Below are 13,694 nucleotides of genomic sequence, written 5' to 3'. Positions count from 1 at the left end.
GTTTCGTAGTACTTTACTGCAACACATTTTGACTCGAAAATGCCTGAATATGAATAATGCCTTATTTATTGTTTTTATCAATTTTGTTATGACCAGTAATATTTTAAATCCTCCTGTCCTATGCCGGCAGAGAATATTCTTTGCCGACGTATACTCTTTTCTTTTCCATGTGGAGTGCCAGTTTGGTTAATGAAGTCGTTGACATCGAAATTTTATACGATTTATTTAATTGCGATATTTATTTTTTGTTAGTCTGTAATATTTTTAATATTTTTGTTTCGAATATCAAGTATTAGTGTTATTTTTGTATTTTTTTTTAAAAAAAAAAATCGACAGGTTGGACTGCAAAGCACGTCAAGGCGGAGCTGGTTGAAGTTTTCTCAATCCGTCGAATTTGCTGTCCGTCCTGTCTACTCCCGTTTGATGGCGGGCCGCAATGGAATGAGCCACCCCGTTTGATAGCTCTAGATGATGTGATACTATACGCGTCAACATCACGTCAAAAAAAATTTAAAATTATCAAAAAAACAAAAATATTTTATTAAAATTGAAATTTGAGAATATACGGATTAGAAAACGACAAACATATTTCAAAAACTAAAATTGACTTGACCTTAACAAATATTATTGTTTTTTTCACAACCATGTCTCATTCTTCGAATTATTATTGGATAGGATAGTGAAACAAATGAATCCACTGCCGGCCCACCTCATGGTTGACTAAGTCTAACTTGTTAACGACGTCAATTACAATATTATTGCGTGTAACTCTGTAAGTATCATTTACAAATATGTATAATAATTTCAATTTCAATAATATTAAATATTCAAATTCAGTATCTTTAAGTGTTATTCAATTATTATTAAGTCGTTGACGATTGATTATAAAAACACAAAGATATTAAAATAGTAAATTTGAAATTACCATTAGAATTACAAAAATAACATCAACTTGTTTACAAAAACGGTACTAATTAATTGCTTAAATAATTTAAAAAATTAGATGAACATCACTTTATATTTAGACAAAAAAAAAATGCTTGGTGGTTGAGGGTTTAATGGTTTTAGTAATTTAGTTTATATAATATGGTTGATTGGGTATGGATTTGGTATTAAATTTTAGAATAAATATTGGTTAGTTCGAAATTATTAATAATAAAAGATTATATTTTTTAGACTCAAATATACACAAAACTCTTATAAGACGGTCTCATAAGTCAATTTTATGATATATATTATATTTAAATTATCCATAAAAAATATTATAAATATAAATATAATTGGCTCATCTCACGAACAAAACTGGATAGAAATCGTTTCGATACCTATGCTTAAATATATCATAGGTTTAAATATGCTATGGTTTAAAACTTACGCGAATTAAATTACTTTACATGGTCCCATATGAAAAAGTCCTCCAATAAATTTTTAGGCTATTTCCTAAGAAACACATATTTATTCACCTTTTTTAAAAAAGGAACAAGTACTCGATGTGGTACCAATATTGATGTACCACGTCATGTCAATTTTGACCACTTTTACGTGCAAAAAATGGGAATTTGATGAAAAATATTAAAATTTTATATCTAATAAGTTAATGTTATTTCATCCATAGACACATAGATCGATAATATTAATTAACAACATAACAAAATTGTTTTATACTATATATCAAGTTAAGCTTGATAATGACAAAAAAATAACATGATTTATTTTTTAAAATCTGTAAAATACTCATATTTTTTTTTATAACAATATCCTTAAATTCTCAATTTTTTTATGCTGATGATACATGCCGAGAGACATTAATATATATTCAAAGAAGGTTAATTGAAATTGAAATTGGATACACTAGTTAATCATTTAATTGAATGTAGTAAAATTGTAGTGTCATTAATGGGAAATGTCTCAGTTCCTTGCAAAACACTCCATACAAGTAATTAGATTTCATAATATATTAATTTTTAGAATTAAACAAAAAATTAACAATATATTCATGATATTTTTTTAAGGATTCATAATAATATCAACGATTTTGTTGTCACTAAATTAATAAAATAAATTTTTTTTTGAAGAAATATGATTTTATTTATTCGTGGAAATAGATTTCTAACATTTTCATCAGTACTGATTTCGTACTGAATTCGGAGAATTGACCCCGAAACACTGGCATTGTTTTGGACTACCACTGGGAAAAAAAAAACAATAATAAAAATACCCGATATTGCCCAAATTCAATCTCTCTCCTCTGACCCATCAACTTTCCAACATTCTTCTTCATCTCCCATCCATTGCGATCTCTGCAACTTTTTCCAGCTTGATTGATTTCCATTTTGTCGATGTACATGTTTTCTATTTGCAGGTATGAATAGAAGAAATTAGTGTGAATGTTCTGTACCTGTGTTTACATGGATGTTGTGTGAGTGTCCTTTTCAGCATGGGCACGTGAATTGTTTGAGAAAGAATGTGGAGTTTTGTTTTATTCGTCTCATTGTGTTGTTTCTCGAATGTTCTGGTGATGCACCGGAACAATTTTAGCTTGCATTGTGTCTATGTAATAATTGCTGGCTTTCTTTATTCTTTTTAACGATGTTTTCGAGATTGTGATGCATTTATGTTTCACTGGCTTGATCGTCTTTAATGTTTGAGAAAGCAGTGAATTTCTTCTTCTTGCCAGAATATGCTTCTACTCCTTTTTGTGGATACTTCTTTTATCTTTAATTTATGGTTTCTTGAGATGATTTATGCTTTATTGGTGCGTCAAATTTGATTTTGTATCTGGGGTTGGTGGGATGAAGATTTTTCGGTTTATCTTGGTCAAAATTGAAATGACTATGTTAAATGTTCCGGAATCATATTCTCTTGTCGGTTATCGTAGTGGAAGAATCTTTGGGTTTTGAACATAAAGATTCCACCACTGACCTGTAATTGATAGTTGTGACATTAGAGTGAATGTTATTATTGTTGTAGCCCATTCTTATTGGTCTTCTGGTCTGCGTTTACAGGCGGTACATGTCTTTCTTTGTTTTTGAGAATCCAGGTGATACATTTCTACCATATCTCAAGTATGGGTTTTAACTTTTAAGGGAAAGGAAATCTGCATTTGGGGATACTGAAGTATAATGGTCACATAAGAAAGCCTTCATTTGTACCGTGAAGGCGAGTTTCAGGGTTTCCTTTTTTTAACTCTCAGTTTGTGTTGAAAGCAGAGTTGTTTGAAAAATGGCTCGGGGCAGGATAAGGGCAAAGATCCGTAGGAGCAGTCTATACACTTTTGCTTGCTACCACTCACATCCTTCCGAGGCAGAAGGACCACATGACATTGAAGGACCTGGTTACTCTCGAATGGTTTATTGTAACCAGCCTCATATGCACGTGGACAAACCTCTTAGATACTGCTCAAATTATATTTCTACCACCAAGTATAATGTCCTTACATTTCTCCCGAAGGCCATATTCGAACAGTTCAGACGTGTTGCCAACTTGTACTTCCTTTTGGCAGCAGTTTTGTCAATTACTCCTATATCACCTTTCTCTGCCGTGAGTATGATAGCTCCGTTGGGTTTTGTGGTTGGATTGAGTATGGCTAAAGAAGCTCTGGAAGACTGGCGACGGTTCATACAGGACATGAAGGTCAATTTGCGTAGAGCCACTGTCCATAAAAAAGATGGTACATTTGGTCAAAAACCATGGATGAAAATTCAGGTCGGAAATGTAGTGAAAGTGGAAAAGGATCAGTTCTTCCCTGCGGATTTACTTCTCTTATCTTCCAGTTATGAAGATGGTATTTGCTATGTCGAAACTATGAACTTAGACGGGGAGACAAATTTGAAGGTAAAACGATCCTTGGAGGCGACTTTATCTCTTGATGATGATTCAACCTTTAAAGATTTCAGTGCGACCATAAAATGTGAGGATCCCAATCCAAATCTCTATGCTTTTGTGGGTAATTTTGAGTATAATTGCGATGTGTATCCTCTTGATCCGAGCCAGATTCTCCTGAGAGATTCAAAGCTCAGGAACACGGCCTATGTTTATGGGGTTGTGATATTCACCGGACATGATAGCAAAGTTATGCAAAATGCTACTAAATCACCTTCCAAAAGGAGCAGGGTTGAAAAACAAATGGACAAAATAATTTATATCCTTTTCACCCTCCTGGTGTTCATCTCATTCATAAGCTCTTTAGGTTTTATCGTGAAAACTGAATATGATTTGCCAACGTGGTGGTATTTACAGGTCCCTGATGATAGTGGTTATTTTGATCCGCGTAAGCCATTGGTGTCGGGGTTTTATCATCTGATCACTGCTCTTATTTTATATGGATACTTAATACCAATTTCCCTCTATGTGTCAATTGAGGTTGTAAAAGTACTTCAAGCATTGTTCATAAACAAGGATCTTCATATGTATGATGAAGAGACTGGAACTCCTGCTCAAGCACGGACATCAAACTTAAATGAGGAGTTAGGACAGGTTGATACTATCCTCTCCGATAAAACTGGCACCTTGACATGCAATCAAATGAACTTTCTAAAATGCTCCATCGCGGGTATTGCATATGGCACATGTTCCAGCGACGTAGAGCTTGCTGCTGCAAAAAAGATGGCCCTGGATGAAGATCGGCAGAGTAAAGCTGGTACACCTTCGACATGGGGGAAAAGTCGGCAAGGATCTGGGGAATCAGAAATTGAGCTGGAGACCGTCATTACGTCAAAAGATGAGGATAACCATAAACCTGCATTAAAGGGGTTTAACTTAGAGGATATCCGCCTCATGAATGGAAATTGGTTCAAAGAACCTAGTGCAGATGCCATACTAATATTTTTCAGGATACTATCACTTTGTCACACTGCAATTCCAGAACAGGATGAAGAGACCGGTGTCTTCACCTATGAAGCAGAATCGCCAGACGAAGGCTCATTTCTTGTTGCTGCCAGAGAATTTGGTTTTGAGTTTTGTAGAAGAACACAGTCAAGCATATTTGTCAGCGAGAGATATCCTTCCTTTCACGAGCCTGTTGAAAGGTGAGACCATGAATAAATACTTGCCATTTCTGCTGTTAATTTTTTTTTTTTTTTTACCTCGGAGCTAAAATCTAACACATGTTTTCTTTCTTATTCAGGGAATTCAAAGTTCTTAATTTGTTGGATTTCACTAGCAAAAGGAAAAGAATGTCTGTCATTGTTCGGGATGAGAATGGTCAAATCCTTCTTCTGTGCAAAGGAGCTGACAGGTATGTTCAATTTAAGATGCCAACTCCAACTCCAACTCCTTCCATCCAACAAAAAAAGTAAAAGGTTCTTTACCAAAAGGAAAGAAAATAAACTGGCCTCCAGGTATAGCAATCAAGTTTAATCTTTAAATTAATATTTCTGCCAAGACCCCAAATAGTCTAGTGGCGCACTTCGGCTTTCATTAAGAGAAGAGGTCTTGCGTTCAAAACTCCCAAATTGTAATAATAAAAAAAAGAATAATTTTATAACCAAATAATATTTTTTAAAATTCTCTCTTGGTAATTTTTCCCCGTTACGAATGCTAAAGCCTTCAAACTTTAGTTTGATTGCTATCTACGTCAATGTGCTCTTGAACTTAATTCATGGTTTACTTTGCAGCATCATATTTGATAGGTTATCCAGGTATGGGAGAACATATGAGGAACCCACCACAAAACATTTAACCGATTATGGGGAGGTTGGATTACGTACTCTAGCTCTTGCTTATAAGAAACTTGATGAGGCCGAGTATTCTGCCTGGAATGAAGATTTTATGAAAGCAAAGACCTCAATTGGTGGTGATAGGGACTTAATGCTCGAGCGCCTTTCTGACATGATAGAAAGGGATTTGACACTCGTTGGTGCAACTGCTGTGGAGGACAAATTACAGAAAGGGGTTGTGTGACGTGTCTTTTGTTGCTCTGAAACTATTAATGTTTTCTCTTGTATTCTCCCATTTTAAGCATTTAAAATTATGTGTTTGGTAGGTGCCGCAATGCATAGACAAATTGGCTCAGGCTGGTCTAAAGATCTGGGTTCTGACAGGTGATAAAATGGAAACTGCAATCAATATAGGGTCCGTTTCTTACCATAAGAATGTGGCTTTTAATGATTGCAGATGTAGTAGCTTGATAATCAAAGCATCTGAACTGCTAAATTGAAATATTGTCATCATGATGCAGATTTGCTTGTAGTTTGCTTCGACAAGGCATGAAGCAAATATGTATAACAACTGATGTAGGTGCGTCGGCCCAAAATTCTAAACAGGTACTTTTTATTAGAGAAATGTCCGTTGAGAACATATTGATGCAAATTAGTGATGGGTTTGAAATGATCAAGTTAGAAAAGGATCCCCATGCAGCATTTGCTTTGATAATTGATGGGAAAACTTTAACGTATGCTCTCGAGGATGACATGAAGCATAAATTTTTAAATTTAGCTGTTAGTTGTGCTTCAGTTATATGCTGTCGTGTGTCTCCCAAGCAGAAAGCTCTGGTAAAATATTTTTATTTTCTACTTGAAGAGTTCCATACTCTCTTCTTATGCTATCTGTTTCTTGAGGCTATTATCCAATTTGTTATTTTGTTGCTAATCTAGAATTACCATTCCCTGCATCCCATGCTCGTGTTATTTGGCGATTAGGTAACAAGATTAGTAAAACAAGGGACGGGAAAAACCACATTAGCAATTGGTGATGGTGCAAATGATGTTGGTATGATTCAAGAAGCGGATATTGGTGTTGGCATCAGTGGATGTGAAGGAATGCAGGTTTGTAACATATCTGTCCCGTTTCTATTGCTACTTAAATCAAGGAAGTCATCAATTGCTCAGAAAATTACCGTGTTTCTCTTTTGGCTAGAAGTCCTTTCTTGCTGTCATTGTTGCAGGCATTACAGAAGAATTAACTCAATTCAATTATTTTATAAACTATAATGTTATTGGTTGGATCGCAGAGCTAAACATGTTTCATTTTGTATCATAGAGTTAATAGTTATCTGGTATCAGATATTGATGGTAAGGTAACTCATTGTCGTAACAATTAGAAGATTGAAGGTTCCACAAATCTTTTTTGTGGGAATATAAAGTTTCCAGGCGTATGTTCTCAAATAAATAACCATGAAAAATGTAGCTTATCTGAGTTCAAGCCACATCGAATATGGAAATTAGTGATAATGTTTCTTTTCTCACCTCTATGAATATCTATTTCTTTCATGTTATCCAAAACAGTTGGACATAATATTAGCAGTTTTGCAGGCTGTAATGGCTAGTGACTTTGCAATTGCTCAGTTCCGGTTTTTGGAGAGGCTTCTTGTCGTACATGGACATTGGTGTTACAAAAGAATAGCTCAGATGGTAATTACTTCACCACGAAATGATATCCCTTCATGCTATCATTTCTAATTCTAATTTAGAACGCAATTCTTTGGTTATAGATTTGCTATTTCTTTTACAAGAACATAGCTTTCGGCTTGACAATATTCTACTTTGAGGCATTTGCTGGATTTTCTGGGCAGTCAGTGTATGTTGACTGGTACATGCTTCTTTTCAACGTTGTTCTAACTTCCTTGCCTGTCATTTCGCTTGGAGTGTTTGAACAGGATGTAGATTCAGAAGTGTGCTTGCAGGTTAGTCTTTCCACCACACTTTTCTAACCGTTTCATATGATGTTGGGTTGTAACATTTGTTGGTATTGTTCTGTGTGGCTGTTTATATAAGCCAAAGCTTTTGCTACAATGATGTACATCCTTATGGCCTAATACATGGTACTGAATCAAACTGCTACTCCTAATGCAGTTTCCAGCTTTATATCAGCAAGGGCCGAAAAATTTATTTTTCGACTGGTACAGAATATTTGGGTGGATGGCAAATGGTCTATACACATCTCTCATCATTTTTTTCCTGAACATCATCATCTTCCATGACCAAGCTTTTCGGCCTGGAGGCCAGACAGCAGATATGATTGCCGTGGGTACAGTCATGTTTACATGCGTCATTTGGGCTGTTAACTGCCAAATCGCTCTGACAATGAGCCATTTCACTTGGATACAACACTTTCTTGTTTGGGGTAGCATTGCTTCTTGGTACCTTTTCCTTTTAATATACGGTGAACTACACCTATCGCTCAACGTAAATGCCTTTAGAATCCTCTTTGAAGTCTTGGCTCCGGCCCCTATATATTGGTGTGCCACCCTCTTGGTAACAGTGGCGTGTAATCTTCCATACCTTGCTCACATTTCATTCCAAAGATCGTTCAATCCATTGGATCATCACGTGATCCAAGAGATCAAGTACTACAAGAGAGACGTCAAGGATCGACATATGTGGAGGAGGGAACGGTCCAAAGCACGACAGATGACCAAGATTGGATTCACGGCAAGAGTCGATGCAAAAATAAGGCAGTTGAGAGGGAGATTGAATAAGAAGTATTCATCTCAAAGTAAAAATGTTGTAATGTCCCAACAAACTTGAGCATTTAACATGGTTTTCTAATTCATAGTATTTGGCTCTTTTTTTGGCATTTTATTGATTCATTGTTTTTGTTATCAAATTGCGGGGAATGTGTTCGGGGAGAACTGAGGTGGTTGTATTGTATGTACAATATTCATTTTAAATTAATTTGTTCTTTTTCAAAAATTCTCGTTTAAATATATCCTATATTGTTTCATTAATGTAGATCGCAAGTTTAAAAATAAGACACATAATACATGAATTATTAAGTTTATTAATCATTTTATATCACCCTTACTCAACAAAATTGGAACTCTACATCTAGTTATTTATTTAGCTTTATACTTTTTTTTTTTTTGAAACAGCTTTATACTTTCTTTGGGTGTTGAAATTAATTTATATGTATTTTTAAAATCATTAAATTTAAATGAAAATTCAAAATTGCATGATCTGTGATTAGTTTATTCGATTTTTTCAAAAATTATTGAATAAGTAGTATTTTTTTAGCAATAATAAGTAAAATTTTACCGTAAAAAAATAGCATTTTCAATTTTCATATATTTCCCATCGTTTCACTGACCTATGGCGTCATTATTTTGTAATTCAATAAACATACACTAGTATTAATAAAGACACGAGACAATGTGAATAGTCATAATCTAATTTAATTTAATAAAAATATATAAATTGGGATTTCTCCAATATACCTTTTTATTTATCCTTTTATNTATTAATTTTTAGATTAAAGAATATAAATTATTGCAACCTAAAAGCAAGTTTACTTCCGCGTTGGACGATTAGATCAAAGCGCGATGACAGAGGAAGATACCGATGAATCGTATTGATTGCGTCATATAAAATGTCGCAATACCGGGCCAGTTCCTAACTCCGGGAACCTGGAAATTTTCAGACTTTAATTTGATTTTTTGAATAGGGTAAATTCTTGTAATTAGGGTTGATTTTGATCTTTGAATTGCAATGGAACCGCGTGTGGGGAATAAATTTCGGCTGGGCCGGAAAATTGGGAGTGGCTCGTTTGGAGAGATCTATTTAGGTATGTCTAGATGTTATTTTTCGTCGTTTGAATTATATGGATTTTTTGCTTTTATTAATTTAATTTTATTTATTTTAATCTGTTATGCTTTTCAGGAACTAACATTCAGACCAATGAAGAGGTTGCCATTAAGCTTGTGAGTGATTGGAAGCTTGCTTTATTAGATTACTTTTAATCATTGATATTATTCTTTGAATGGTTATTGTACTTCGGTTCTTGTCATAAGTATGACATTTGTTTACATGTAATTTGGTGTGTTGGTTTCTCCGAAGTAATTGATCACTGAAGGAAGAATTATGGCTTTCTTTACATACAACGAAGAAGTAAAGATATAAAAATCCATTAACCACAAGAGTTCATGTCAAGGAAAAATCGGCCAGTTGTTGAGTAATAGCTATGTTTGAGTTTTTTAAAGTAATGTTTGCTTTATAACTGATAAAAACTTGTTGTGCGACGAAAATGTTTCCTTACTGGAAAGAGTTAAAAGGCACTGTTCCTAGTATTCTGGGTTTATGAAAGGGGATCGAGTCTTGTCTTTTGGTCCTGATGTTCTGTGATACAAGTCCAGATGCTTTGTGACATCGATATAAGTTCTCATGGATTTATCTTTTTTGGGTATCTTGTCAAACCTAGAGAAAATGTATTTTCAGCTGCATTTTGCAAATTTTGTTTTCTTTGGGCTTTAGTAAAACGTTATCGTTTGCTTTACCATAAAATAAAATTCAAGTTTTCTGTCATTTATTTCAGGAAAATGTCAAGACTAAACATCCCCAGTTAATGTATGAGTCAAAGTTGTACAAATTACTTCAAGGAGGAAGTAATGATCCTTTTTATGTTTTAGTTGTTGGAAACTTTTTGCATCTTAATATTTTTTATGCACTTGCTGTTGGATTTAAATTTTGTAGCTGGAATTCCAAATGTCAGATGGTTTGGAGTAGAGGGAGACTATAATGTTCTTGTTATGGATTTATTGGGACCTAGTCTTGAAGACTTGTTTAACTTCTGTAGTAGGAAGCTTTCACTTAAGACAGTGTTGATGCTGGCGGATAAAATGGTATGACATTTTGTTTACTTGCTTTATATTAAGGTTCTTGATGATTTGTGAGTATTGCATGATATTCAGATTACTCGTGTTGAGTTTATTCACTCTAAGTCTTTCCTGCATCGGGATATCAAGCCCGACAACTTTTTAATGGGTTTGGGAAAGCATGCAAATCAGGTGATCCATCACTAAGTTTGAAATTTTCTTATTTTTGCCGGCTTTTATTGGCTTTTAATAATCTTCCAAAATCCATCACTCCATCAATCACATGCAGGTTTACGCAATTGATTTTGGGCTTGCCAAGAAATATAGGGACTCATCAACGCAGCAGCACATTCCGTATAGGTGAGATATTGTGTATATGGAAACTCTGTGCTTATGGTTTCCATTTTACTTAATCAAATGGCATATACTTGATGCAGGGAAAATAAAAATTTGACTGGAACAGCCAGATACGCAAGCATGAATACGCATCTTGGCATTGGTATGCACCACTAGTGAAGTTTTTGGTCCCTTTTTGGTGGAAACCATTTATATTTTATATTCGAGGGTTTTTGGATGAGCATTAAGTTTATACTTGATTTGTTCTACTGCATGTGCCAATACATAGAACAAAGTCGCAGGGATGATCTGGAATCACTTGGATATATTTTCATGTACTTCTTAAGGGGAAGGTATATCTCGATCTGAAATGCCCAATTTCTATTACTTTGAAACTCATCAACATGTTTGTTTGTCTGGGTATATGCAGTCTTCCTTGGCAGGGGCTGAAGGCCGGAACCAAGAAACAGAAGTACGAGAGAATTTGCGAAACGAAAGTTTCAACCTCCATTGAGGTAACTGACAATTTGATATTTCTTATCCTCTCTCCTGGTAATCCTCCATGACTTTAAAACCCTCTTTTCAGACTCTGTGCCGCAGTTATCCTGCTGAGTTTGCGTCTTACTTCCATTATTGCCGTTCTCTTAGATTCGATGATAAACCAGATTATACCTATTTAAAGAGAATTTTCCGTGACCTTTTTATCCGCGAAGGTTTGATTGTGTATCCTTGCACTCCAATATTACCTGCTATTGGAATTCAAGTGTTACCTATTTAGCTTCTTCATCCATCAATGCTTGCTTCTTCCTCCAGGTTTTCAATTTGATTATGTTTATGACTGGACAATTTTGAACTTTCAACAATCCCAGCTCACCAATTCTCCCTTTGGGGCCCTTGTAAGCAACATCGTAGTTTTAAATTATCCTCTGTTGCCTTAAATACAAGCTATTTGATTTTTTTTTTGGGATAGGGCCCCACTGCAGGAACAAGTTCGGGGGTGCGCCACACTAATATTGATGGGCCATCAGGTGACTCTTGTGCATTTTTTTTTGTTTTGCCTTGTGATAATTAGCTACTTGGTGTGGAACTAGTAATTTGTTCTGGAGAGAGTTTAGCCTTTTCTGTGCCATTGATAATCTAGCTATATTTTTTACGTGAATATTTGTAATGGTACCGCTAATTTTTGCAGGTGGTGAAGAAGGGAAGACCCTTGGTTGGTCTGCAAATACTACTCGTGGCAGAAACTTTTTGGATTCTGGAAGCTTATCTAGACAGAAAGACCCAGTAACTAGTGACTCAGCCATGGGTAAAGAAGTAAGAACTCTTCTAAGCGCCTCCCCCTCACCACTTTCCTCTCTCCCCCTCGTTTGTAAATGAGTTGAGCTTGTGACATATCAAAAACTCAAACTTGACTCAAAAAACACCTGAATGCGTAGTACTGAACCTCGAAGTCGAGTTTGAGTTTTGGGGTCACATGCTCAGCTGACAACGCTCAAGTGTGATAATTTGTTTTTCCATGAATATGTTCATTATCTTGAGCCTGAGCTGTCTTCCCCTGGGGTGTATTGGGATTAAAGATTTGAAATGAAAGAATTTGATCAATCATACTCATTTGGATGCTTTTTGATTCAACGGATTTGAAATTCCTTCCCTCCCGTTGTAAATTTGTGTATTTATCAATGAAGTGGATCTCAAATTCTCCCAAAATGGAGTAATTTGAAATCCATGCGTGAGATCGCTCTCCCAAATCCAAATTACTCGATCCAAACTCAACTAGACTTTGGAGATTTTTTTTCCCTGTCCTTTTACTCTCACTTTGCGTGTGACTCTAATATATGTATCATACCATGGCAACTGGCAACTGTGTGATGATGTCCTTGATCGACGAACTTAAATGTTTAAGTATCAAAAGAGTTGATCAGTTATAGGGTGTTGGGAATTTGACTTGAGGTTCCCTTCATTGTTGGTTTGTGCAAGTTTGTGTGTTACGAGTTTTCTATTCTTGTAATGTTTCATTTTTCATTTTCTTTTTGTAGTCATCTAGTACAAACATTTTGCGACAAAATTCATCTTCAAGACGACCTGCTGTCCCAACCGGTAACGAGCCTGAGATTTCTGGCCAAGATCCTGACCGTTCACGCTCACTCCACAAAAATTCAAGCTTCACACGATTGGATCACAAGCGCTTTTCTTCTTCAAAAAAAACCCCCAACATAAAGAGTTATGAATCTGCATTGAAAGGAATGGAGAGCCTGAACTTTGGCAATAACGAAAGGGTGCATTATTAGCTAACTTTTTTTCCGGTTGTTCCCTCTGTAAATATTGGAATGCTACATCTATCAGCAACTTCGGGTGCATCTGTTTTTCTTTCCAACGAAGAAAACAAGCACAAAGAAATGTAATTCAAAACACGATGCCGAGTATTTGAACCTCTCAAAAGTGTGAGATCACAAAGTTGCAGCACCTAATTGATTTGAAATCTACATTTGGATCTTGTTTATAGTAGCTGCTTTAAGATGCTTCAGTTCATTTTCTATTTCCTATTTTCAACTGTTGTTGGTGTATTCGGTTTTAGTTTATGCAGTTTTATCCACCAAAGATTTAACTCCCCACTGTCAAGTATTATCGTTAATTGAACCCCCCGCTTCCCGGCAACCGAAACATCAATTGAGTTATCGATCAAAACATGATCAAGTATTACCCAAAACATGATTTTTTTAATCTTAAAAAATAGATTTAATCTTAAAAGATATATTTAATATATATTATTGAAATATTTTATAATAAATATACACATTTATATAGAATGACACATACTAGACACAAAGATCGC

The 13,694-nt window shown here is 35.1% G+C and overlaps 2 protein-coding genes across 3 annotated transcripts; both read left to right on the top strand.

Moving 5' to 3' along the window:
* Positions 1-2,252: 2,252 nt before the first annotated feature.
* On the top strand, positions 2,253-8,569 carry LOC140978278 (probable phospholipid-transporting ATPase 4). 2 transcript variants are annotated; one of them, XM_073443178.1, is made up of 10 exons: positions 2,253-2,362; positions 3,006-5,027; positions 5,126-5,236; positions 5,616-5,892; positions 5,984-6,072; positions 6,179-6,263; positions 6,639-6,764; positions 7,251-7,349; positions 7,430-7,621; positions 7,791-8,569. In XM_073443178.1, exons 2-10 carry the CDS (start codon positions 3,223-3,225, stop codon positions 8,463-8,465), a joined length of 3,459 nt encoding a protein of 1,152 aa, XP_073299279.1. In that variant the 5' UTR covers positions 2,253-2,362; positions 3,006-3,222; the 3' UTR covers positions 8,466-8,569. The 2 variants fall into 2 exon arrangements, with proteins under 2 accessions (XP_073299279.1, XP_073299278.1); XM_073443177.1 differs by having other exon boundaries at positions 6,179-6,491.
* Positions 8,570-9,197: 628 nt separating this feature from the next.
* Positions 9,198-13,361, top strand: LOC140978277 (casein kinase 1-like protein 2). The gene is made up of 14 exons (XM_073443176.1): positions 9,198-9,498; positions 9,594-9,634; positions 10,246-10,315; positions 10,404-10,552; positions 10,622-10,717; positions 10,815-10,885; positions 10,963-11,024; positions 11,151-11,214; positions 11,292-11,376; positions 11,448-11,574; positions 11,675-11,757; positions 11,832-11,889; positions 12,051-12,175; positions 12,898-13,361. Exons 1-14 carry the CDS (start codon positions 9,423-9,425, stop codon positions 13,147-13,149), a joined length of 1,359 nt encoding a protein of 452 aa, XP_073299277.1. The 5' UTR covers positions 9,198-9,422; the 3' UTR covers positions 13,150-13,361.
* The last annotated feature ends 333 nt before the right edge of the window (positions 13,362-13,694 follow it).

Source organism: Primulina huaijiensis, chromosome 6 (genome assembly GCF_012295235.1).
Source record: "Primulina huaijiensis isolate GDHJ02 chromosome 6, ASM1229523v2, whole genome shotgun sequence".
NCBI classification, from domain to species: domain Eukaryota; kingdom Viridiplantae; phylum Streptophyta; class Magnoliopsida; order Lamiales; family Gesneriaceae; genus Primulina; species Primulina huaijiensis.
Note: the sequence above shows the minus strand (reverse complement) of the source record. Positions and strands in the feature narration are given on the sequence as shown.

Excerpts from the sequence above, each read along its gene's own strand:
- LOC140978278 (XM_073443177.1), top strand. The coding sequence starts at position 3,223 with ATGGCTCGGGGCAGGATAAGGGCAAAGATCCGTAGGAGCAGTCTATAC. Across the intron at positions 5,237-5,615 it reads CTGTGCAAAGGAGCTGACAG|CATCATATTTGATAGGTTAT; the intron begins GTATGTTCAATT and ends TTTACTTTGCAG. Across the intron at positions 6,765-7,250 it reads GTGGATGTGAAGGAATGCAG|GCTGTAATGGCTAGTGACTT; the intron begins GTTTGTAACATA and ends GCAGTTTTGCAG.
- LOC140978277 (XM_073443176.1), top strand. The coding sequence starts at position 9,423 with ATGGAACCGCGTGTGGGGAATAAATTTCGGCTGGGCCGGAAAATTGGG. Across the intron at positions 11,575-11,674 it reads TGACCTTTTTATCCGCGAAG|GTTTTCAATTTGATTATGTT; the intron begins GTTTGATTGTGT and ends TTCTTCCTCCAG. Across the intron at positions 11,758-11,831 it reads ATTCTCCCTTTGGGGCCCTT|GGCCCCACTGCAGGAACAAG; the intron begins GTAAGCAACATC and ends TTTTTGGGATAG.